The 25,850-nt window shown below is 57.0% G+C and overlaps 1 protein-coding gene across 2 annotated transcripts in view; it reads left to right on the forward strand.

The window, feature by feature from the left end:
* Positions 1–915: 915 nt before the first annotated feature.
* Positions 916–25,850, forward strand: part of LOC128066546 (Krueppel-like factor 13) — a 39,992-nt gene continuing 15,057 nt past the window's right edge. For both annotated transcript variants that reach the window (XR_008201224.1, XM_052659577.1), the window contains exon 1: positions 916–1,846. Coding sequence is in view for 1 of the 2 variants with exons in the window: in XM_052659577.1 (XP_052515537.1) it covers positions 1,258–1,846 (589 nt within the window). In the remaining variant the exon portion in view is untranslated. The remainder of the gene's footprint in view (positions 1,847–25,850) is intronic.

The raw sequence follows: 25,850 nt of genomic DNA on the forward strand, positions 1-25,850 counted from the left end.
CCCAGGCTCAAGGGCGGTGCGGCCGGTCCCAGTTCCAGGCTGCCCGGGACGATCGGGAGCTCCAGGTCCCTCCCGTCAGTGCATCCACTGCCCCACCCGAGACCCCGCTCCCTGCTGGGCCGCGCCGAACACCGGGCTCCGCAGGGGAGGAGCTTGCAGCGGGCGAGCGGCCCGAATCTCGGGGCGCGGCCGCCCAGGAACCCAGCTTCGGCCGGGTGCGGCGGGGTTGTTCCGAGCTGGCCAGAGCGGACACGCCTCCTCGCTGGGCACCTCGCTCGGGAGGGGAAAGGGAGAAGCGGAGGCGAGCCCCGCAGGGCGCGCCCACCCGGCGCACGGCAGAGGCGGGGCGGGAGGGACAAAGGGGCGCCCTCCTGAGCGCTCACCTCCGCGCCGGGGTTCAAGGCTGTCACCGTACAAAAGCTCCAGCAGGAAAATACCCCGCAGGGTCCCAGCCGCTGAGGGGTGGGGGAGCGACCCGCGCGGCCACGCCCCAGCCTGCCGCCCTCGGACGTGGTGCGTCAGCGTGCCCGGCTCACGGCTCTAATTTCCGCCCCTCCTCCCGCCGCCAAGGGGGCACGCCCATTGGCACGCGCAGGCCCCTAGGCCGAGTGGGAGTCTCTCACTGTGAGGATTGGCCGGGCCGCATACCCGCGAGCCAATGGCGCCAGTCCTTGTCCTCGACCACGCCCCTTCCCCAGAGGCGGGCGCGCGACCGCTCCATCCCGCCGGTGCGCGCTCCAGGATCCCCGCCCCCTCCGCGTGCGCGGCTCCCCGCGGCCGCCGCCGCCGCCTGTAACCTGCGCCGCCAGGATGTGGCTGGGGGCTGACGTCGGGTCCAGATGTGGCCCCGGCCCCGCCCACCCCCGGAGCCGGGCCGCCCACACCGAGCCGCGGCGCGCACGGCTGCTGTCCCGCCTGCCACAATGCGCGGCGAGGCTGCGGCCGCGACTTGGCGCGGTCGTCCCTAACGTCGCCGCTCGGCATCCTTAGGACAGGCCGCCCCTGACGTCGCGTGGGGATCCCACTCGCCCGCGCCCCCCATGCGTTCACTCTTCGGAGCCCAGCCGGGCGGGCGCCTAGTAGACGCGGAGCCGCGCGGGTGACGGCAGAGGCGGCTGCGCGCCCAGCCCAGCCCGCGGAGAGGGCGCGCCTCGCCCCCGCCCCCCGCCCGCTCTCCGGAGGCCGTGGGTGCGGATGCGCCGCTGACGACTCGCAGCAACCAGCAGTGCCGCCCGTCCGCCGGCTGGATCCCGCAGCATGGCAGCCGCCGCCTATGTGGACCACTTCGCCGCCGAGTGCCTCGTGTCCATGTCGAACCGCGCGGTCGTGCACGGGCCGCGGGAGGGGCCGGAGCCCGGACCCGAGGGCGCGGCCACTGTCGCCGCCACGCTGCCCCGCGTCGAAGAACGCCGCGACGGCAAGGACAGTGCCTCGCTCTTCGTAGTGGCGCGGATCCTAGCGGACCTTAACCAGCAAGCGCCGGCGCCCGCCCCGGCGGAGCGCAGAGAAGGCGCCGCGGCCCGGAAGGCGAGGACCCCCTGCCGCCTACCACCGGCGCCGCCACCCGCCCCCGAGCCCGCCTTCCCCGGCGCCAGTGGCGCGGCGGCCGCGCCCCTCAGCCCGGCGTGGAGCGAGCCCGAGCCCGAACCCGAGGCGGGGCTGGAGCCCGAGCGAGAGCCGGGGCCCGCGGGGAGCGGCGAGCCCGGCCTCAGACAAAGGGGCCGGCGGGGCCGAAGTCGCACCGACCTCGAGTCCCCGCAGAGAAAGCACAAGTGCCACTACGCGGGCTGCGAGAAAGTTTACGGGAAATCCTCGCACCTCAAGGCGCACCTGAGAACTCACACAGGTCAGTGGGGCGGCCGGGAGCCCCGAGCAAGCGATCCGGGGCCAGTGCTAGTCGCCCAGCCACGCCCTCGGAGCCACCAGCTGGGTGCGAGGGCGATCGGGCCGGGAACGGTCGGGGCCTCGCCCCTTTCCCCGTGGCTCTGGGCTGCGGGCGACCCTGCGCGCCGCGCGAAGCGGGTCGGTGCGCTGGGAGCCGGCACCCGCCCGGCGACCGCGCCCCCGCCGGGCACGCCCCCTCCTCCGGCGCGCTCGGGCGGGGCCGCGGGGGCGAGTGTCGTCATCGGGCCCGGGGGCGGGGACCCCGCCCAGGCCCGGGGGCGCGCGGGCAGGTGCGGGCGAGCTGGATGGGGGTCGCAAGTGGCACCCGGGGAGATTGGCCGCCCGGACGCCCGGGAGCCGCGGGGAGCGGGTGTCCTCTCCTGGCCCCTCCCCCGTCGGTCGGGCGCGCGCTCAGCAGGGGCGGGCCCGGCCCGGGCGCGCGGCGGGCGAAGTTCACGCGGGGACAGGGCTTTCTCCAGCCACTCGGCACATTCTTCGCTCTCCTCTTCCTGTAATTTTTCCAGCGCTCTAAGGTTTAATTTGTCGAAACCGGAGCCAGAGGCTGCCGACGCGGGGGGCGGTCCTGGGTCCTCGTCCGGGGCTCTTTGTGGGAGCCCCGCCCATCCGGCCGGCGGGGGCGCGCCAAACCCGAGGGGCTCCTTGGGGCCGGGGCGCTGTCTCCCGAAAGGAGCGCACTGCCTTCTGGCCGCGGATCTGCGCCGCCTTCCTCCCGGCCTCGCTCTCACCTGCCGGGGCCGGATGCGGGCGGGCAGCACCTGCACGGGGGCGGGTGGCGGGAGCTGACATTCTAGGAGCCCCAGACCGCCGCCCGCCCCCCACCCCAGGGCAACATTTTCCTCTCGCGGGCCCAGGACTTTGTCGTAGATTGCTCTGTGGTTTTTTGTCTTTTAACACAAAAGTGGAAACAACCTTTCAATGGATGGCATGCTTTCTCTCCCAGTTTGGTTTAAAGAATTGTGTATTTCCTCTGAGCCCACGCGAACTCTTCTGGACACAAGTCTTCCACTTTGGGGACCGGTTCAAAACTCTCATACCGTTAACCTTGTTTCAAAAGTTGAGGCGTCTCATTTGTCAAACAGTTAATAAGCTGATTAAATGACTGATTTAAAAGCCGCAGTTTTCAAGAATCTAGAGCTGAAAAGCTTTTTCTCCCGATAAATTTGCAAATGAACCGCCCCACGGGCTGCAGGTGTCAGGAACCGCGTATCTCACGAACTGCACCTCCCACGCCGGCCCCGCATTTCTGGTCCCGCGCTATGACCGCTCAAACAGCTTGGTGGGGTCTCGGGTGAAGGCGGGGCCATTTCTAGGCTGAGTCAGAATTCGGGCTGTGTGGACTCGGAGGTGGGGACGTTGTTGCAAGAGTGGGTGTGGTCGTGGGGGAGGGGCCACTCTGGATTCTGAGCGAGGTGGACCCGATCACCTGGTAGCCGGGCCGCGTTTGGTTTGTGGCTGGAGTTGAGCACTCGGTTGAGAGCCAGGCCAGTACCGAACAGGAGTGTATTGGAAAAGCTTTCTGAATCCTGTGTTACTGTGGCTTCCCAACCCGGTAAAGAGTCTGCCTGCAGTGCGGGAGACCCGGGTTCGATCCCCGGATCGGGAAGATCCCCTGGAGAAGAAAATGGCAACCCACTCCAGTATTCTTGTCTGGAAAATCCCATGGACAGAGGAGCCTGGTCAGTTACAGTCCATGGGTTCGCAAACAGTCGGATACGACTGAGCGACTTCTCTTTCTTTCCCAACCCGGCAGCACCCGGTAGCCAGATTCGCGAATTGCGGAGGGATCGGCCCCGGGGCGGGGCTCGCCCGGGCCTCCGGCTGGGGCTGCCTTCCGGATTGCCTCAGCCCCCTGGTCCAGGCTGCCTGTGCCCTGCGCGGCACGGGGCAAGATGGCTAGATGTTTAGGGCAGGGGCGCTAGGGGCGGAAGCCAGCCTCTCCGGGGTGCCTGGAAGCCAGAACAGGATGAATCCGTTCTTTGGCCTGCAGTGTGCTAGTCTGTTCATTCTTAGAGCAGGGAGCCGGCTCCGCCTTCCAGGTGTGCAGAAACTCGAATCTCTGCCTCCAGAGCAGATCTCCAAGTCAGGAGTGCACAGGGTCCCTTGGGGCCTTTGGAAATGTAAGTTCCTAGGTCCCAGATGCTGACTGAAGTTTAAGGGGTCCCTCCAGGTGCATCTGCTTATGAACTAAGGACCTACCTATGGCTCAGGGCACCTTCAGGAAGCCTGAGCCCAGGTGTGCAGAGCATAAGTAACTGGTGATCATAGAGGGCATAGGGGCAGCCCACAGAAGGGAGAGGCTAGGCAAGCTAGCTGCAGGGGCTGACCCAGAGGCGATTTGGGAAGACTCAGGAGGCAGACCCTGGTTTGTGGGCTCCCAGAGTGTTCTGGTGGGGAGTGTCTCTGCAGGCAGTGACTCAGGTCACGCTAGGCCTTTCAAACTGTTAGGGACCCCCTAACAATAGTGATTGTATGATGGGGGGGCATGAATACCAATATGACTTTAGCAAAGGAGGCAGTTGGAAGCTTGCTTTGCTTAGCTCTGTGACCAGGGACTGATTCCCATTACTCCCTTGACCACCTGGAAGGTCTGCAGGAAACGGGTGTGCATATGTGAAAATCCTCTGGGAGGTCCTAAGGTCAGCTTTGACTTCGATCTCCCACCACCACCCAGACCAACTACATGCAAAGAGCCACCTGTCCTGGTTAGCTGTGTGGCAGTGTGGTCCCCTGTTACATCCCCCACTGGTCATCCTCAGGACTGATGACCCTCTGTCACTTTTAGGTAACTGGTGTTAGAGCATGCACATGCTAGAACAAAACACACGATCATCTTTGCAACTGAATCCCCTTACTGTTTGGTTGATCATAACTTCCCAGCTCAGACCTGGGAAGTTTGCTTAACCTCACTCTGGGGACTCCCTAAACCAGGAGCAGATTTTCTTGGAGTCTGAAGGGCTTTGATTTGAAAATTCAAGGACTTGGAGAAGGGAAGCACTGGATCCCTCTGAGGACACCCCCAAGCCCTCCTACCTGGCAATGTCACACATGTGAGGGTTCCTGCCTGCTGGGCTTAGTGGAGCTCAGGCAGAGTGGGCCCGGACTTTCTTGCCAGACACATCCTGGATCCATTCTTCCCTGTGGGTTCTCACAAACAATTGTTTTCAGATAACCTTTGTACCCTATTCGCCCTCCAGCTCCAGCAGCCAGAACCTCTCCTTGCACCCTGGACTGGGCCATCTCAGCAGGTCTGGGGGCCTAGCTAGAAAGGTGGATCTAGCCCCACCTCCTGTGGTCCCAGAGTTAGTTGCTCCTGCTCACCTGGCCTGTGTGGGATGGAAAGTAGAGAAGGTTGCATTGTCTCAGCCATTTCCTGTGATCACTTGGGGCAGGGTTTGTTTAAAATTTATCTTGACCCCCTGAACAGGGCATTTGATTCCCAGGGCCATTACGGGGGCCAGGATTTATTCCTAACTCTCCCCTGACTTGAGCTCTGGCGTTAGAACGTGGTATTCCAAGCACACTGCCAGCCTAGACCCCTGGCAGGTGCTCCCCAGGCAGCTGTGTTGGGAAGGCAGCCCATCAGCGTGGAGGGTGGCTGCCAGGATCTCCTTCACCCAGAGCAAGCCACGCTGGCAGAGGGCCAGCACTTTGTCTGGGCCACAGCCAGGCCAGTATCTCCCGCCCCTGCTCCCCCACAGTCCTAGCCAGCCAGTCGGCCTGGTTGTGAAACTCTTCAAACAATGCAGAAGTGTGCAGGCAGAATTCACGAGCTCTCCCCTCCCCCAGCTAGCCACTGTTTCTCTATGTTATAGATACATCTCTTTCCAGATTCTTTTAATGCATTTTTGTGTATATACACATGCATGTTTATCCACGGAGTAGGTGATTTAAAAACACACATGTAGGATCCACAGAACACATCCAGTCAAGGCTTTTGTCCTGTGTGTTTGCTTAGGGAGGCAGCTTCATTCTTTTTCCTGGCTGCCTCATACTCCAGCGTGCAGCTCTGTGGCGGTACTGTCAGTCACCCAGCCTCTTACCTGCTGCAGGCACAGCTGTGCTGCTTTTCTCATTTGTTTGCTGTTGGAAACGATTTAGCAGGGCACTCCTGTGTGTGTCTTGGTGTCCACCTGGCATTTGTGGGGGATCGAGACCTAGCGGTATTAGTGACAGCATAGGTGGCGCGTGCGTGGTGCAGCTAGTCTGTTGACTTAAAGGACAGGTTATGTTTTGAAAGGAAACAGACCAAAAGATATTGGTCTCCCCAGGGCTAAGGGTCCTGCTATATTGCTGGCTGTCCTTTCTTTTTTTCTAAAAAAAAAAAAAAAATCTTCCATTTCTCCTTTTGTACATGTGAAAGCACCACACCGAGAACATTTTTTGAAGCAACCTCAACAAAGCCGTGTTAGCCATGCCTCACGACCAGCCATCCTGCTATCCTGACATGGCTTACCCGCTGGTGCTCAGCCACCGCTGCAGTGAGGTATGCCCCGTGGGCCACCCGGCACAGCCTGCACTAGTGGAGGAGTGTCATGTGAGCTATTTGCTCCCCACTCCCCTGCCTGAAAGCAGACTGGAACCCCCCCCCCCACACACACACACATACACACATACCTGCTTCCATGTGAGCAGCTGGTAGGACCAGGTTTCGCTTAATCAGAGGCCCTGTCTGTGTGTGGCCTCTGGAACCAACAGGGTTGGGGGAGTCCCCTCTTCAGAGCAGGTGCTACTGCCAAGTCCACTCATTGAAGGGGGCTCGTGGGGACTCCTGGCTCTCAGGGCCTGTCTGCCCCAACATGACTTTGAATGTCGGTGGTTGTCTAACTCCTGGATGTAGTGCATCAGAAGGGCAAGGGTGAGATGCACTGCTGGTGGCTAAAAGTCTGGGAGAAATTAAACCAAAGGCTTATTCACATGTGGTAGTAATGTGTTTAAATGCATAACTTGAGAAACCCCACAAACCCCACAGCACTAGAGCAGACAGACCTGGGGTGTCTGCAGAAGCCATGCCATCCTCCCCACCATCCCCAGGGCCTGTGCCCCGTGACACCTGATCTTCCCAACAGAGGTCTGGAGCTTTCAGGGCATAGTTAAGGTGTGTCTGGTTTGGGCTGAAAGAAGGCAGTGAAAAGAGTTTTAAAAATAAAAAACCTGTAGAATGACACACTCAGCTCTTAGGTTGTGTCCAGCATATCCACACTGCTCGCCAGGGGCCAGGGCTTCCATTTGCAATAGGACCCTATGGAACAGGCATTGCTATTGCTACTCCTTTTTAAAGGACAGCCAGACTCAGACTGGTTAAGAAATATGCCGGAGGTTGCAGAGCAGGTGAGGGTGGAGCTGGGACCTATACCAGGCAGCCCCGCTCCAGAGTATGTCTGCGTGTGTGACAGCTGCGCCCATGTGAACCTGGGGATGACGGGTGAGCAGGGCCTCAGGGTGTCAGAAGCCCATGTGCCCCTCGCACACTGCTTCCCCCGCAAGTCCTTATTACTTCTGAAACATTAGGAGATGGTACAGTGTACTTGCATATATTCTCCTAGTCGGTAGTTAATATTCTCTCCCAGGTTAATATTCTCTCCCGGTTTAAAAAAAGTCTTTCTTCCCTCCTTCCTGCCTCCTCTCTCTAAATATTATATTTTCTGCCTTCTTTACCTCTCAAAATACTATTTACTATGTAACATACAGTCCATATTCAGTTTCCCTGATAACCATCACCCACCCCCAGGTGGCCCACACAAGAGCCAGGATGTGGTTAATCACACATTGCATTTGGTTGTCCTCATTCTTTAGCATCCCTGGGTCTGAAAGCACCCCGTCTCTCTGCATCACTGGGTCTTTGGGTCATTGGCATTTTAGGACCCAGGCCAGTTGCCTTGCAGAAAAATCCCTCCATCTGCACTTGTCTCATCGTTTTTCTCATGATCAGATACCATGTAAACCATCTTTGGTCAAAACTACAGCGCAGGTAGTGCTGGTGCCCCAGAGGGGGACATGCGGTGCTGTATTGCAAATGAAGGGGTGTTTGCCAGGCTGCCCCACTCTACAGGAATGTCCTGCTCTCAACAATAAATACCACTCTGAGACCGTGGCTTGCCAGAGGGTCCCGCTGGTCCTGCGTGGAGCCAGGTGCCATGCTGGGGCACCGTCTGCTCACCTGCACTCAGCCCCTGCTGCCCGGTCCACCTGCCTGGCTTCTGTGCATCCCCCAGCCTCCTTGCCTGGACCAGTGCTGGTTTTTCAGGTTTGTTGTTGGAAGTCTTTTTTAAAGTCAGAGGACAACTCGGGAGTCCCCTAATGTTAGGTTGAATCAGATGTTTCTAGATAGTCTTCGTCACGGTTTAGGAGGTGGCCGTGGGTGTGTTCTTCACAGTCAGCGCACCCACACCCGGCTCTGTGCCCAAAGTGACCCGTCTCCCAGACCTGGGTGGGCAGGTCCTGCAGCCCATGGCACCCTTAATGTCCTAGTGGATCTCAACATACTATCCAGAAAAAAACCAAATCTGAATCTAAGTCCACACTCCTGAGCCTGCTTTCTGTTCCTTTCACAGCCCCAAGTTGGAAGTCAGTGTCCTGTCAAGATGGGAATAAACTTGTTAGTTAAGTCAGGAGCACCTGCTCCTGTGTGACTGGAAGCGGTTGGAGAGGACAGAGTCCCCTGGAGCCAAGCCCTGGGCTCAGAGGCCTGTGTCCCTGCCCTGGGCCAAGACAATGGAGGCTGGACCTCTGAGTTTTTACTCTGAGGGCAGTGATCTAACATGAGGTACTTAGTTTAGGACAGGAGAACCCCTCACCCAACCCCGAGTTCTGCCATTTACAAGGTATTCTGTCCCTTGTAGCTGGCCTGAGTATCTCAGCCTGCAGTGTGTTTCCATGGAACCTGTTTCTATGGAACCCATGACTTCTGGTCCCGGTTGTCTGTTTCACACGTCGGGGCCCACACCCGCCCCCAGCCCTTTTCCAGCAAGGAGGCTCTGCAGTGGGCGAGTGGGCCCTGGAGGGGAGACAGCACTCCTTGGTCCTCCAGTGGCCTGGCTGTCCCGTGTCCTCCACCTGCTCCCTGTCCCCACTGAGTCAGGTGCGGCAGGGCATCCTCCCCATTCACCATGGGCCTTGTGTGTGCAGTGTGGGGGAGGCCTGGCCCAGTGCGGCAGATGGGGTGGGTGTCTTCCCTGTTCACCATGGGCCTTGTGTGTACCGTGAGGGCAGCCTGGCCCAGTGTGGCATCTGCATGACATCATTCTGAACCTGCAGCATGGATTGGGGAGCCACACTCCAGGTTTTTACTGTATGCAGAGGGGGTGGGGGTGGGAGTGATCTGTTGATTGTTCTCCTTTTCTCAAGTTCATCATGCAAAAACACTTGCTAACCAGGAACTTGGCCGCCCTCCATGGCCATCAGCCAGTCTGTCCCAAGGTGACCTGTTTGGAAAAGTGCTGAGACTTGAGGCCTTGGATTAAGCGTCCCTGTGCCGTGGCCTGTCCTGCACAGGTGGGTGGCCCATGGTCCCTGAGCACAGGCCTGCCTCCTGGAGCCGGAGAAAGAGCTTGCAAGAAATAGTTTGGGGCCCAAATTGGTGGTCACTCACCGGGGAGTATGACGTTTGGCCTGTGCTGGGTCCTGTCTCAGAAGGAGCTTCTGGCAAGGCCCGTGTCCTGCAGACACGGCCAGCTGGAAGGAAGCACAGGTGTGGGAGAGGGAGGGGGCTTAGGAGTTGGAGGGGCTTCCTGGCCCCCACCTGGGGCCCCAGCAGGGTGACAGCTAGGCAGCCTGGCAGGGGGTCTAGGGCCCAGGACAGGGCTCCTTATACCCTTGGGTTAAGTTGGATGTCATCCTCCTCCGATGGGAGCAGGACAGGAACTTCTTTCTCTTATATTCCTTCTCTGAGCTCATTTGTTTTTAACTCTTTTAGTATATTAACACTCACTTTAAAAAATGGAGAAGGAAATGGCATCCTACTGTAGTATTCTCGCCTGGGAAATATCATGGACAGACGAGCCTGGTGGGCTACAGTCCATGGGGTCGAAGGGTCGGACACAACTGAGCAACTAACACACTTCCATTAAATAAAAAAGATACAGTGTTTGGGGGCTAGAGGAAGAAGCTAAAGTTAATGACAGATCAAGAGTGGAGGTTTTTGCAAGAAAGTGTTGGGAAACAGAGAGGAACCATAAAAGGCACACACAAACCTCAGCACTCAGCCGCCAGGAGGGACCGACCAGGGCCTGGGAGGCACAGGCATGTCCTTGGCGGACAGTGGTGTTTTGCCTGGGCCTTTGGCCGGCTGAGCTGTTCGTCTGAGATGGGGGAGGGTCTGGAAGCTGGGGGGTTAGCATCTTATAGTAACAAACCTTACAGGTTTTCACTAGAGGGAGAGATAGTAAGTGTGGATTCATTACACAGTTGCCACTGATACTAATCTAAGCTGTATGGTGAGTGACAGGCAGTCTGGCCACTTAGGGGCCCTGCCTGCTTCGCTGACTTCTGCCGTTTGTCCTCCTTTCTACTTCAGACCACTCTGGTTTGCCCACTGGTCGTGGGTGATCCTTTCCCACTGGGGGTGAGCACGGTGGGGCAGGCAGGTGGGCCTCAGGCAGATCTCCATCCATCACTGAGGTCTCGCCCAGTTCCCATTCTGGAAGGACTTCCCCATGTTTGTTCATCAGTTGTCATTTTTGTCCCCGAGGACAGGGAGTGTATGGTCAGGAGGACCACTCGAGACTCCCGCTTCTGCAGCCCTGGGTGCTCAGGGCCGTTACTCAGGTTTCCTTGTCTTTTCTAGAGAACCCCTTTGGGCCGCTTGCCTGAAAATCCTGTGGCCTTTGAGATTCCCTGGCAGCCCAGTGGTTATGGCTGTGCACTTCCACTAGAGGGGTTGCAGGTTCAATCCCAGATCAGGGAACTAAGATCCTACAAGCTTCACGGAGCAGCTAAAAAATAAAAAATAATAACGTTGCCTTGTTGTGTGGCCTAAGGCACCAGGGTATTCCCTGGGATAGTCTGAGGGACTTTGCAGAATGCCATCTTTTATGATCATGAAATGTCATTCAGTGTTTCCTCTGAGCCCTCTTCCGGGTGGGGCCTGAGCATTCACTGCACAGGTGTCGTGCTGTTGTGTTGGTGATAGCTGTTGTGTCGGTGATAGCTGTTGTGTTGGTGATCGAGGTGGTTGCCCTGAGTTACCATCAGGCCTCTGGGGTTTGCAGGAAATTCAGCCTTGTCTTCTTTGTTGTTGTTCAGTTGCTAAGTCATGTTTTACTCTCTGCGACCCCATGGACTGCAGCACACCAGGCTTCCCTGTCCTACACCATCTCCCAGAGTTTGCTTAAACTCATGTTCATTGAATTGATGATTCCATCCAGCCATCTCATCCTCTCATCCCCTTCTCCTTGTGCCTTCAGTCTTTCCCAGCATCAGGGTCAACTCTTCGCATCAGGTGGCCGAAGTATTGGAGCTTCAGCTTTCAGCATCAGTCCTTCCAATGAATATTCAGGGTTGATTTCTTTGATAGGCTTTCCTTCCTGAACACTGGACTGGGTGTTACCTGCTCTCATCCTGCTTTGGACAGGTGGCATCAGCCTTCAGTTCACTCACTTGAGCCTTTGAGAACCATCAGTATTGATCTCCCTTCCCCTGATCATCTCCCTAACTTGTGAGCCAGTTGTTTTAACTTCTTCCATGTTCAGCTCCTCCCATCATGTGTTCAGCTCTGCACAGGGCCTTGGGAGATAGACACTGACATGCATGTGTGCACGTGCTGTGCATGCTTATGTGTGTGAATGTGGCCAGCCTCCTGCCAAAGCTCAGGGCAGTTGTTTCTCTGGAAGGAGGCCTGTCAGGAGGCCTCTGGCCAGGTGGGTCCAGCTGCAGCAGGTGTGTCATCACGCCCAGCATCACCCTGCAGGAGCCTGGGGAAGGCACAATGTGTCCAGAGTGGCTGCAGGGGCAGCAGGGATCCTGGAGCCGTGCTGGAGGGTGTGACTCCCTGGGTGCCAGTAGGTCACTTGTTCTGGGCTGTTCTGCCCTGATCTGGGCTGGCAGCCTGGTATGGGGTCTGGTTGTGGCTGACCCAAGCTAAGCAGCAAGTCCAGCCTGGTCCTCATATTTCCTCCTTTTTCTCCTCCCTTTCCTTCACCTCCTCCTTCCTTTCCTCTCCCCCAACCTGGGATCTGCGCATACTGCCAAGCTGTCCTCAAGGGTTTCCAGTCCTGGGCAGAGGCGGTGGGTGCACTGGGGAGCAGGCCCAGGATGCTGGAGAAGCCCTTCCTTTGTGCTGTGGCCTGGCTCAGCCTGGGAGAGTGGTAGAGGGCTGGGGTGGGGCTGTAGCTTCCTCTTCAGTCTTCTGGGCCCCTGGGGACACCCAGGCGGCCTTTCCTGTGAGGTGTTGGAGGTGGCAGCCTAGCTGTTCCCAGTCAATGGTCAGCATCCTCCTACACAGTGGAGGGAGAGGTAAACACTGGGTTGCCTTGGCAACCGGCTGAGCCAGGGCTCAGAGTGCTTGTGGTGAGAGAAGCTCTCATTGTCTCAAGTTTCTGGGATGAGCTTCTATTTTGATTTTTTTTTTTCCTTTAATTAGCTGGAGTGACTAAGATACCAAGATGCCTGACCTGGTTCCTAGAATTTCTTAATAAACATTTATATTCCTTTTATAGGAGGCATGTTTCTTCCCATGATTCATAGGCTTTTCGTTTTAAACTGTGGAGAGGCCCTGGCATGGCTGAGGAAGGGGCAGAGGGTGCGATGGCAGGGTCCTGGCCCTCGAGTGCTTACTTCAGCACTGCCCAAGGACTGTGTTGACTTTGAGGTTGATGAAGCTCTCTGGAGAGATTTGGGGAGATACCTCTCTCATCTCAGGGTGTTCAGAGCCCCAAAACATGCATCCAGAAGTCTGTCTAAGCCCAAACAGTGCCTTTCCCCCCACCCCCCAGATGCCAGACTCTCCTGGGAGGCCAAGATAGGAGCTTGTGTACACCTTGATACAAGGTGTACTTTGGTGTTTGCTCTTAAACCTTGCTGCTCTCAGAGGTGGCTGGGCTGGGTATCCCTGGATTCCACAGGGTCTAGCCAGGAGGGGGCACCTCGCTGGGTGACACCCAGTGACAGGCTCTCCTACAGGCCTCTCCCTTTACCTGGCACTGCCCTGCTCCATCCGCCCCCACTGAGGAGGTGCCAGGTGAGTCTGCAAGGAAGCTGACCTTGTTGGTTTTATCATGCATAGAGCAGACCAACATGGCCGTCTACAGAGTTGGGCCAGGCCTGTGTCCAGGGCCAGTCTTTGTGGTGGGTATGCAGGCCTCTTGGCTCCCTTCCCTCAGCACAAGACAGGGCTGCCTTGTGGGCCCCCCACCCCTGGTTTTCCTGAATGAGAAGCAGCTCCCTGAGGAGGCGGCTGTTGGGGTTGCAGGGACAGTGTGTTGGGGGTCCTGCCATCTGTAAGTCCTGACCATCTGGGCTGTGGACTTGGAGCCATGTTGTTGCTGTATCTCTGGTCCCAGCCCCACATAAGCTTGACTGCACATGCCCTGTGTCTTAGTAACCTCGGTCAAGAGCCTCTCAATGCTTTGTTTTCATCAGAGGAAGGGCTTTTTGTCTGATTATGTGCTGTCATTTTAACGGACGCAAAGTGCAGTATGGTGTTGGCCTGGGAGGGAGAACAGATGGAGCCTGGCTCCACATTCTCAACTGGGCAGCAGGTTGGGCCGTGAGAGTGGCCCTGAGAGCGTGCACAAGGCATGTGGTGTTGGGAGTATGTGTGTGTCTGTGAGTTTGTGTGTGTCTACAAGTGTGTGTACTAGTGCGTGTGTGTCTGAGTGTCTACTAGTGTGTGTGTGTCTACAAGTGCGTTTGTGTCCACGAGTGCATGTGTCTGTACATGTGTGTGTGTGTGTGTCTACCCCATGAGAGCAGGATTCCCCCCACTGTTGCTTTGCTCTTGGGCACCTGAATTAACAGACATTTTTGCTGACTTCTCTTTTGGGGAGAAACAGATGACTTAGAATGACTTTTTGAAGTAGGTTCCAGCTCGTGCATCAGGGCCTCCCAGAACCACCCCGGGGCTCATTGTGTGGGTGAGCTGTGTCCCAACCTCAGCTCGGGTCTGTCAAGGGCCCCTCCATCCATTTTGGGCCGCAGAAAGGCGGTAGAGATCCTATTGCTATGGAGATGCGCTGCCCAGAGTCTGTGCTCAGGCTGGGGAGTGGCACCCTCAGAGGTGAGCCTCACTGGTTACTGGTTACCAGGCACTCAGCCCTGACCACACACTGTAAGACAGGAGCCGCCGAACTGGAGCCTTGAGGTAGAAGCCCAGGCCCCTGTCCCCAGAGCAGCTCTGAACATGCCCAGGCCAGGGGTAGGAGCAGGGGTGGCATCCTCCACCTCCTCACCACTGGGTATCACTGGTCTTGACCATCTCATGGTGATGAGCAGCAGTGCCAGTCCTGCCAGGGCACTCCACCTGGATGGATGGGCCCTCTGGGTGGGGCTTCCAGAAGCCGGCCATGTTGGGAGAGAGGCTCACCTCGGGGAGGCCCCTTTGTAAACTGCAGCCTCTTCAGTCGGAAGGACAGAGGTCTCGTTGGCAGTGACTGTGGCCCCTTCAGGTGAAGGGCTCTGTCCCCATGGCCAGGGGAGCATCCTTAGGACCATGGGCTTCCTGAGCCCTGGGTCTGTGCAGCACCCGGGGTGTTTTCCAGGGTGACTGTTCTCATGGACTCCGGGCCATCTGGGGATTTTCTCCACTTTCTTCTCTCTCTTTTGGGGCTGCAGTTCTCTGTTTGCAGATTCGAGAGTTGTGTCCTAGAGGGAAGTGTGGGAGCCTTGTTGAGGCCAGCTCGTCAGCTGCGGAACCACAGTTCTGTCCTTCTCCTCGAGGCTCTCACCCTCGCATCAGTGCATTTGGCATCGAGGTGCTTCCTGTGCAGTCTGAGGGGCCACGTGGAAGGAGCACCTCTGTGCTGAGTGACACCTGGGCACCTGTGTGGCCGTCCTTCCTCTGTCCTGCATCTGGTTGTTTCAGAGGACATTTGTGGGCATCCAGGTGGGGCAGGGGCTGTTCCATGGGGTCGCTGGACAGAGGAGGACGCTGAGTGACCAGGCCGTCGGTGTGTGAGGTCCCCGAGCCAGATGCCTCCAGCAGCCCTGTACCTGCTCAGCCCCGCCCCTGTCTCCGCCCTCGGGATGCTCACCTGCTTGGAGATGGTGAGGAGGCCAAGTGGGGTCCAGCCTTCTGCGGGGCACACAGTGGGACACTCCTTGTGTCAGCAGCACCCTGGGCCACAGTGATGCCAACCAGGTTTCTTGTGTTAGGGTACAATTTCTCAGCACAGGAAATGACTGAGAACTGTTTACTGCTCACACAGTCCAGAGCTTCTGGGAGCTGGTCAGCTGGGTCCTGGGACACACTCTGGTTTGCAGGCTCAGATGGTGGCCCTGTGAACCCCATGGAGGATGGAGTCTTACAAACCCTGGGTCAGGTGGCCAGAGGGCACCTTGGCTCCCAGGCCGGGCCTGCTGTCTCCTGGTCCCAGTTCCTGAATCACTTGGGGACGGGGGAGGTGTCTGCTTCCCCGTCTCACTGGAGGCTGGAGTCATTCATCCCTCGGGGCGGGGGGGCCCAGCCCACTATGCCTGGAGCCTATCACTTCTGTCCGGAGGCTGGCCTCACTCCCTCCCTCCTCTGCATACGGGACCAGACTGTGCTGACCTCTGGTCCCCACTCTCACACCTGCGGCAGGGCTGGGGGGTCAGCAGAATGGTCTCCTGAGCATCTTCATCACCACCCTCACCCCTGTTATCAGGCCAGGGTCAAAACGTGTCCCTGAGTCCAGCCAGGGGTGCCGGGGCGCCGGGAACTGACAACAGCCGGGTGCTCGGCTGTTGGGGTGGCCTACCCCTGCCCCACCGACATGGGCCTAGCTTGTGGGGAGTCACCCTGCACTCGGGGGCCTAGGCTGAGGGACTTGTTTCCAGAGGTCGGCAGGGAGAGCTTAGGGAGGCCTGGAATGTCCTTCCAACCCTCCCTGGGGCCAAACCCGGTCATCACAGGATCTGTCCTAAGACTGTGGAGAATGAATTCTGGTTCAGAGGTTTATGGATTTTTTTTCCTTAAAAGCAGTAGAACCTTTCTGTCAACAATATTTCTGTGGGTTACAGGACAGAAAAGAGCCTGAAGGACGGCTGGCAGGGCAGGGGTTGGGGTGGTGAGGGCGCTGTGGCCAGGAGCGCTCCGCACCCCTGGAGGACAGTGCCAGCCTCCCCAAGGCTGGGCAGGCTCCTGCCCCCACACGGCGGCGGGCACCAAATGACAGGCTCCAACACCCAAGGCCATGAGTGGGGTGCACTGATCCTTGGGGCCAGCCCGGGGACTGGGGCCTGTGGTCTTGGGAAGATGCTTCTGTGCTGGGGATCTGCGTCCTCCCAGGCCTTCACAGACTTGGCTAGGGTGATGGGTCTGGAGGAGGTAGCACTGAGAACCTAACCACACCGAGGAGCAGGGTGGGCTGGCCAGGAGTCATGTGAGGTGCCACGTCCTCGGGCAGTGGGTTCCTAGCCACACAGTAGCCAAGATCAAGGCACCAGGGCTGAAGCTAGGGGCTGGCCTGGCCAGTGGCACACATGGACCCGAGTGTAAAGCCACATGTGTGGGGTTGCCCCACAGGACGGTGCCAGGGCAGGGGTGTCTTTGCTGTCCTGAGTGCCTCGAAGGCCCCGGCTCTCACTGGTGAGGGAAGCCTGCACCCCCCCCCCCCAACTTTCTCTTTCCTGGACTGTGGGGCCCTGTGCAGGTGTGTGGTGACGGGACCCTTGGGAGCAAAAGGAGGCACTGGGGAGGGAGAGGAGCGGATGGAGTCTGGAAAGTGGGGAAGCTGAGTGGGGCTGATGTCCCTGCTGGGCAGCACCTGCCTGGCTGGGGGTGTCACCGCCACGAGGCCACACTGAGACCCCGGGCGGGGGTGGGTTGGTGCCTCCCGTCATGAACACCGCTGACCTGGGGCATCTGTGACAGGCACCGTGCTCAGTAGGTATGATAACTTGGAGGCTGAGAAACCTGCCAGGGAGGCATGGAGCTGGGGTTTGGTGTCCCCCTTCCCCAGTATCCCAGGCACCCCCCTGGGGCTCCACTATTGGCACCAAGGCTCCTGAGGAGAAGGCTCCTGTGGCCCACCCTGGGGACCACCTGGGAGACCAAGGTCACGGGCACTGGCCCCTGTGCCTAGACCTTGCTGGGCTGACAGAGGTTAGGGAAGTGCACTTCCTGGCGCTTGTGGGTGGAGAGAGGGGAAAGGCAGGTCTTTCCAAAGCTGTGAACCAGTCTCCAGTAAGGCGTGGGTAGGGGGATAGAGTTTGGACTGTGGGGGTGTGGGAGCAGAGAGGCACTGCCCCGTCTCTGGGGGGTAGTCCAGAGGCAAGTCTGGGCCAGAGGGCTGTTACCTTGGTGATGAGAGCCAGGCTCAGGGTGTGGGCATCCAGGAGCCAAGAAGAGGTGGTGGGAAGGGGGAGTCTTGTGGGGGTATTCATCAGCAAAGTGGATGGGGGCCCTGAGGGAAGGGGTGGGTGACTCTGGAGGCCAGGGAAGGAAAAAGGAAAAGTGGGTGTCACGGATGCCCTTCGTGTCCCCCAGGGCAGGGCCCCAGGGCTGCATGCATACCCCTCCCCTCCAAGGGTATCTTTGAAAGAATGCACAGGAGGAGGGAAGGCTCTGGCAGCTTCTTCCTGCTCTTTCTGGGTGCCCCTCATCTATTTCTGAACACAGGACCCGAACCCTAGGTTTCCTGCTGATGGAGGAAAGTGGAAAATGCACAGGACGTGGCGGGATGTCAGGCTACCCACGGAAGAGTCCAGTCTAGAGAAGAGACAAGGACACGAGGAACATATACGGGAGCAGCCGGCAGCCCCTTCTGTCACTTCTGACTTGGCTTTGTGCTCAAGTGACAGCAGAGCCCAAGGTCTGGCTGTGTCAGCCCAGCCTGGTGCTCTCTGAGAAGAGGAGGGCCATGTGTGGCATGCGCACATGCATGTGCAGACACACGTTTTTATTGAAAATGATATTAACTGCAAACAATTTTGGAAAATTTAGAAAAACTCAAAAAAGAGATTATGTGACACCCAGTTTTACCTCTTCAGAGCAGTTGTCTGGCTCTGTCCTCACCTTTAGGTCTCTTCTCCAAAACTGGGGATGCTGGACAGCCAAGTGGAGAACTCCACAGCATCTCCCGGAAAGACGTGTCTTTTCAGATGACCCAGATCCACCATCCGTGGACCTGAGGGCAGTTTCTGAGTCGGGTCCCATCGACAGTTGGAGAATGTGTGCTCCACCCATTTATGACTTGCTGGTAGTGCTCTGGGACCGGGTCAGATGTGTTCCTGTTTCTTGTAAGAAGTAGGTTTACTGGAAACTGTGATTTTAGCGCATTGCACTTGTTTTTATTTCTGATTATAAAAGCCAAGTGTGTTCATGAAAGAGGATTTAGGAAATGGAAAAGCATTAAAAGAAAAAGAGGAAAAGCAGTAACTTTAATCCCACCTCCCACGAGACACTGTGTTAACACGTCTGCCTGTATCTATTTTAACATGAAATGTGGGATCATCCCACACAGTCATTTTACGTTTGGCCCTTTCCCACTGTGACATTCTGTGGTGGTCACATCTCCAAAGTGCCAGCAGGTCCCTGGACCTGGCTTCTCATGGTTGCCCTGTGCATCCTCGTCTGTTCGTCCCTGGTGTCCTTACTAGGCTCTGGGTTGGGGGCTGTGATACCTCCAGTGACTTGCTTTCCTGGAAAGCCTGTGACTGACTGTCACCCATGGTGGGCTTGTCCTGGTTATCATCCTGGGAGCAAGCACAGGAATGCTCACTTAGGGCCAGATTGCCTTCTAGAAAGGAAGAATGAGTGACACTACCGGTGATGCATGGGAGTACCAGCCCAGCACCCTGGCAGGAAGAAGGGTGCTCTTAAATGTCCAAGGTCTTCACAGTGAGCTGAGCTGGCTGGTAGGGAAGGCCCCAGACTTGCTCTTTACCCCAGGCCCCTCAGACTGCTCTGCTGTACCTCTGGGCCCTCAGGGCTAGAGGGCGTGAGGCCTCGGATGCCGAGATCTCCTGGCTCTGGGAAGCGGCCACGGAAGCTGTGTTCATCATTGGCTCAGGCCACACCCACAGCTCTCCATCTCTTCTCAACATTGGTCTCCACAGGAGACCCTCCACCTGGACTCCAGTTCCACTCCTCAAATTACCCGGGCTCCCTGCTCTGTACACATGGACCTGGTGGCCCGGGTGGTGGCCAGCCAAGCCCTGGTCAGAGTTTCTGGAGATGTAAATGGCACTGAGGTCAGTGCTGGGCGACTGTGGGTCTAGGCCAGCCTGGCTAGGTGTGGGCCAGCGCTCGCCCTGTGGCGGCTTCGAGGACTGAAATGTGCACACGTGTGGTGGTGGAGTCACTTGCGGTGCCTCAAGCTCATGGCCCTGGGCTGGCCCCGGGGAAGGGCCTCCAGCAGCTGCTCTGACTTGGGAATGGGCGCCCCATCCTTGGGGCCACAGCCACCCCCATGGCCTCTGTGTTCCAGGCCAAGCCGAGCACCCTTAGGAGCAAACGGGGGCTTTGTTTCCCCCTTCCCAGGAGCACTGAGTGTGACCTCTAGGGGAGCAGAGCTCCCTGACCGCCAAGCAGCAACAAGACCTGGCCCCCTCCCTTCTCTGTCTGCAGCCACTGTGCAGCCAGCCCCTCTCAGGGCAGTCAGGAGTCACAGCGCCCACCTCCCAGCCATGCCTGTGTGCTCAGGGCCTCTGCCCGCCCAACCGTGTGACCCAGCATGTCACAGACCCTTGGGCCTGGTTTCCTGGTGTGTCACCGCCACTCCCCATGGAACCAGGGCAGGGGCTCGTAGGCCTGGCTTCAGGGCACAGTCACGGGGGTTTATACCAGCCCTCGCTGGAGCAGAAGTCAGCGAGGCTAGTGCCAGGGAGGCCGTCCCTGCAGCCATGGGAGAGAAGGCCAGCTCGCAGGGCGGCAGCAGCAGGAAGTCCCCGTGGGCGGGAGGAGGGGAGCCCCAGGAGGGGCCAGGCTGGTCCCTGCCATCTGGCCGCCCACCCCCGGGTGCCCCCTGTCTGGCTGGTCCCAGCAGGGCTTGGGTGGCGTCCAGATTTATTTTCATTTTCAATTCCCTTTATTGCTCAAACCACCTCAGGGCCACAGAAAACAAACTGTTATCCTCAGCCGACCTCAGTTCCCTGGCCTCAATTGTTTGCCATTTGCTAATTTTAGCTTCTGATCATTTCCACCCTCATCCTCCCCCCAAAGGGAGACACACACCAAGAATAGCGCCTAGAAGGGGGGCGGTGTCTGCGGCCAGAGTTCCCACAGCCATCTGGCCACAAGCGGGGGTGGCCGGGGTCTGCAGCAGGACCCCCAGGTCCTCTTGGTGGGGATCCTGCACCCACAGGGCTTGGATGTGAGGAAGAGGAGGACTCTTCTGAGTCTGTTTCTCCTTTTAAACAGAAACCAGGCTCTTTCTGGGAAGTCCCCCTCCCCCATGGCCCGACCTGGCTCTTGGACCCCTGGAGACAGCAACTCCATAGCATTCCCCAAAGCACTCCCCACTTCCGGGCTGAGGGGACTCGCACAGTCCAGGGGCCTATGTGGCGCTTGGCAGGGAAGGCTCAGCCCCCGCCCCAGCACCAGGGCTCCCGCCCAGCCTACAGGCCGCCACCCTGGCCTCCATAGGGCGGATCTGGAGCCGCTAACCAAAGCCCAAGCCTAGGGAGCGGCAAGTGGGCCACAGGCATTGGAGGAGGGACGAGGTCCAGTGAGCAGGTTGGCCTCTGAGCCGGGCCTGCTGGAGGAGAGAACAGAGCCTTCAGCCCTTGATTCTCTGCAAGGTCTCCAGGCGCCCCTAACATATCAGGGTCCCGATTTGGAGACCAGAGTCTGGCGTGTCTTGGCCTAGAGTAGTGTTCAGTAAGATGGAATAAAGACACAGAAGCTGAAAGCCCCCCATCCTCCGGTGGCCACGGAGCTGGGGAGTGGGGAGCCCCCCACCCCGCACCCATTGACAGAGCTGCATGAGGGGAGCAAGCAGCTCCCAAGACAAGCACACTGTCAGAGCTGCTCTGCACACAGAGTTCTACAGAAATCAGGAGCAATGACTGAAACAGCCTAGAGCTCGTGGGGTGATGCAGGCTGGTGGGGATATTCTATGGTGGGGTGGGGCAGGCACCGCATCCACCCACCTGGTGCCCTCCATGGCTTTTGCAGACGGGTGATGAGGCTAGCACAGCAACTCTCCGAGGAAAAGGCTGGGCTGCCAAGAATGCTGGACCTGTCCCTCCAGTATTATCAGAGTCACTCGGGAGAGGGGCTGGTGGCAGGCAGGACCCAAGGCCCGCATCCACGTTCTGGCTATGACCCATCCAAAGGCAGCCATGTGGCCTCTTTGGTGGTGACCACCTTGCCCCCTGCCCAGTCGCAGTTTGGGGTGTTATCCCACTCACCTTCAGAGGTGCTCAGGAGTAAGAGATGCTGCAGGCATCCCAGGTGTTGCTCACGTTTCTTTCTTTTCCTGAGAACTAAAAGTTGCCCTTCTGCCTGGTTTTCTCAGCGCTGATATTACTGCTTCGAACCCTTGCCCCCAGCCACATGGCCCTCCGCACAGGGTGGGACATGCAGCCTGTCCTCTAGGGGACTCCTCTCCAGCTCCCTGAGGCCCTGGACTGGTGGTGCTGCTGTCCTGGGACCTGCCGCCATCTAGGCCCTGTTTCTTGGAGCCTCTGCTCCTCAGTGGAGCCTAGAAAGGCACAGGCAGCTGTTTCTGGAGACTCATGTATCTGCAGTGTTTTGCTCCTGGCCTCGCACCTGAGTCCTCTGGGCTGGATGTCTGGTCCTGGGTCTCCTAGTCAGCTTGGAGTTCGGGGGGCCTTGCTTTGCAGTCTTGAGCCTTTGCTGTGGTTGCTGGCAAGGCTGCAGCCACTCAACTCCTGGCACCTGACACGCTCCCCTGTCCTTGGAACTGTGGGTGTGGTTTCTGTCAGGGGTCTCTATGGGGGTGGTGCACCTGGTTCACCCTCCTCCCCACCGCCCCCCCAGTAGGCTGTGTTCCTGAACTTGGCCTCACTCTTGCCCACCCTGGGTGACAACTCACCCATTTGTCCTCCTGCTCTCTGGGCTCCGTACCCGGATCCTTTCATTTTCTTACCTTTGCCCTCTCGTCATCCATTTTCTCATTTTTTGCTCTTTCTCTGTGGTGCTGTCTCCATGTTCTCTGACAACTCTGAGACTGGATTTTAATCTCTGCCATATCCCCATATTGTGTGTCTTTGCTTTCAGACTCAGTTTCTGGGTCTCTTCTCTTTAAGGAGCATCCTGTTTTTGCTTCATAGATGTCGTATCTTACCTCTGAGCACCAGTGACAGCTCTGGGAGTTGCTTCTTCTCACCTCTGCATCCCCCAGGCTGCCTTTTTCCTCTGGCCTGCCACGCACGTCAGAGGCTCTTCTCATGTGTCTGGTGGCCAGTGGTGATTCTGCCCAGAGGCTGGGAGCTGCCTGGGGGTGTACCTGCCACACCACTGGGCAGGACAACCCCTTCCTCTCACAGGTGCCACTGCTGCCTTGGGCCATAATGTCCAGCTGGTCAGCTAGGGCCCTCCTTTTACTCTTGTCCAGAGATGTTATCCAGGAGGGACAGCTAGAGCCCCAGCCAGAAGTCTTCTCAGGGTGCACAAGGAGGCAGTCATTCAGGAAGAGGAAAGTGCTGTCCCTGAGGCCAGTGATGGTATAACCCTGGTGGTCCTCCAGCGTTGGAACCCACATTGTAGGTGGGGAGGACTCGGTCCATGTAGGGAGGACATGGTCCAGGCAAGTATGAAAGGCAGAGTGCATATACCCCCCTCTATCATGAAAATGCACCCAGTGGTTTATCTAGAACTCAGTCACCAGAAATCAGCCCTGAATATTCATTGGAAGGACTGATGCTGAAGCTGAAGCTCCAATACTTTGGCCACATGATGCAAGCAGCCAACTCATTGGAAAAGACCCTGATGCTAGGAAAGATTGAGGGCAGGAGGAGAAGGAGATGACAGAGAATGAGATGGTTGGATGGCATAACTAACTCAATGGACATGAGTTTGAGCAAACTCAGGGAGATAGTGAAGGACAGGGAAGCCTGGCCTGCTGCAGTCAGTGGGGTCGCAAAGAGTTGGACATGACTTAGTGACTGAACAACTACAACAAACTGGGCAGAATCAGTTCCCAAAGCCCATTGTAGCTGCAAGGGAGTCAGGCTGGAAGCATTTTCCCCTGGTGCATTGTTGCTGCAGAAGTGAAAGTTATGTCATCTAGAGAAAAGAAGACCCAGATAGCAGGTGCTGGGATATTGGGCACTTGGCTGTTTCTGCCACAGTCACCACTGGGCAGTTCCTGCACATTCATCCTTGGAATGGGCAAGCATTCAGCAGGGAAGTATCTGGCTGGCAACGGTAGCCACTGTGTGAGCCAGTCCTCCTAACACATCTGAGGAACCTTGGAAATCTCACTTTCACCAGCATTTACTTTATTCCCCAACAAGTGGGGCTGTATTAGCCCTTTGCACTATCTAAGAAGTACTGACTGACTTCTCAGAAATAAGCCAGGTAGCCTGGATGAGAGGGGAATTTGGGGGTGAGAATGGATACATGTATATGTATGGCTGAGTCCCTTTGCTGTCCACCTGAAACTATCATAACGTTGTTAATCGCCATAGTCTAACCCAGAATAAAAAGTTAGAAAGAAGTCACTGCTGTCATGATCCCACAATGTGACTGCAGAGTTTTCTGTAATTCACTGTCTAACTACTATAGTAGTCAGCTCTCCTGGGCTTCTCTCGACTGGGACAGGTTCCCAGACTTCCCTTGTTTCCCTTGACCTTGACCATTGTAAGGGGTGGTGGCCAGGGATTGTGTCGAATGTCTCTCAGTTTGCATTTGTCTGATGTTTTTCTTGGAGTGAGACTGGGTTTATGGCTTTGGGGGAAAAACACCATAGAGGAGGAGTGCTCTTCTGTGCTCAGTCACTCATGTCTGACAGTTTGCAACCCCATGGACTATAGCCCACCAGGCTCAGACTCTGTCCGTGGGATTTCACAGGCAAGAATACTGGAGTGGGCTGTCGTTTCCTAGAAGGGTTCTTCTAATCACTTTATATTGGTAGGAGAGCGACAGCTGGTATGTACTTTGTTACTCAAACATTCCAGCCTTGGCCAGGGCCAGGTCAGGTTGGCTTCTGGGTCCCTTGCCCCTGTCATGCTGACTTCCGTGCACTTCTTCACTGTCTGGCATTACAAGCTGCTTCTGGCTCATCTTGTATGTTTATCACTCCAGTCCCAGAATGAGCCATGTCTCCAAGGATCCCCATTTATGTTTGTTGTAAAGTGGTATTTAGAGACCAAGATCTAGGTGCCACGGGTGTTCCTTGTTCCCGGGGGTGTCACTGCTTCTTGCTCTTCCTGGTGGACAGAGCCAGGATGTGTCCTCGCCCACAGTCTTCACTCACTTAGCTCTCTGTGTCAACACAGGACTGAGCATGAGTTCACACCATCTCAGATTTGGGGGTATCCCTCCCCCATCCCCCAGGAAGGACTCACTGCCTCCCCTGGTCCAGAGGCTGTTGCCTCTCTGACAGCAAGACCCAGGCTCCCTCCCCCTGCCTTGCATCCACCTGTTTGTTCAGCCCTGGAGCACATGTGAAGCACTTTGGGATGGTCTGCCCTGGATTCTCCTCGAAGAGACTGGAGCTCTGTTGAAGTGTGGCCTCCTTCCTTGTCCCTGTCTCCCCACCCACCCAGACACCATGTGTTTGTTAATATGGCTGGTGTCTATTGTCCCAGCCAGCCCCCATCCTGGGATCTCCAGCCTTCTCTCCAGGCTAAACATTTACAAACATTCCAGTACATTCTTGTTGAAGTCCAGTCTATAGGTTTTGGCAAAGCGGAGAGTCTGTAGCCACCCTCCCAGTACCAGGCAGAAAAGTCCCATCGCCCTAAAAATTCCGCTCTGTGGTCGGCCACAGCCCTCCAACCCCTGGTACATTTTCTGTCCTTACAGTTTTGCCTTTGGCGGAATGTCATATGAGTAATCATACAATGTATAGACTTAGGGGTCTAGCTGCTTCTTCGTAGCAAGTTGCATTTCAGCTGCATCCACTTAACCAGTAGTTCCTTCTGTTTTGTGACTGAATGGTGCTCCACTGTGTGGATGCAGCTTATGTTAACCCCCTCACCCACTGAAAGTGCTGACTGCCAGTGTTGGCTGATGGTGAATTCCCTTGATGAATGCCTAGGAGTGGGACTGCTGCCTTGTCTAGTGAGTCTGTGTTTAACTTCTTAAGAAACTTCCCAGCCATCTTGTAAAATGACCATCCCACGTTGCATTGTCACCAGTAGCAAACAAGTTTCAGCTGCTCCACCAGCAGGGTCAGTTTTTCTGGATTTTAGCTGCTCTCATTTGTGTATGGGCTTCCCAGGTGGGGCCAGTGGTAAAGAACCTACCTACCAATGCAGGAGGCATAAGAGATGCGGGAAGATCCCCTGGAGAAGGGTATGGCAACCCACTCCAGTATTCTTGCGTGGAGAATCACCATGGACAGAGGAGCCTGGAGGGCTACAGTCCATAGGGGTTGCAAAGAGTAGGACACGACTGAACACACACACACTTGTGTAGGGTGCCATCCTCTTGTTTTCCTTTGGTTTCCTTGATGACAAATGATATTGAGCACTTTTCACATAGCATTTGCCATTTGTGCATCTTTGATAGTTGAGTTTGGGTCTCTCATCAGTATTATTATACAATCAAGTGTTCGCTTATTGTTGGGATTTTAACATTCTTTATATATTTTGGATATGAGTTCCCTTTACTTACTTTTTATTTACTTTCAGGGGGTGCACTGGGTCTTCATTGCTGCGAGTGGGTTTTCTCTAGTTGC

This window comes from Budorcas taxicolor, chromosome 21 (assembly GCF_023091745.1).
Source record: "Budorcas taxicolor isolate Tak-1 chromosome 21, Takin1.1, whole genome shotgun sequence".
NCBI classification, from domain to species: domain Eukaryota; kingdom Metazoa; phylum Chordata; class Mammalia; order Artiodactyla; family Bovidae; genus Budorcas; species Budorcas taxicolor.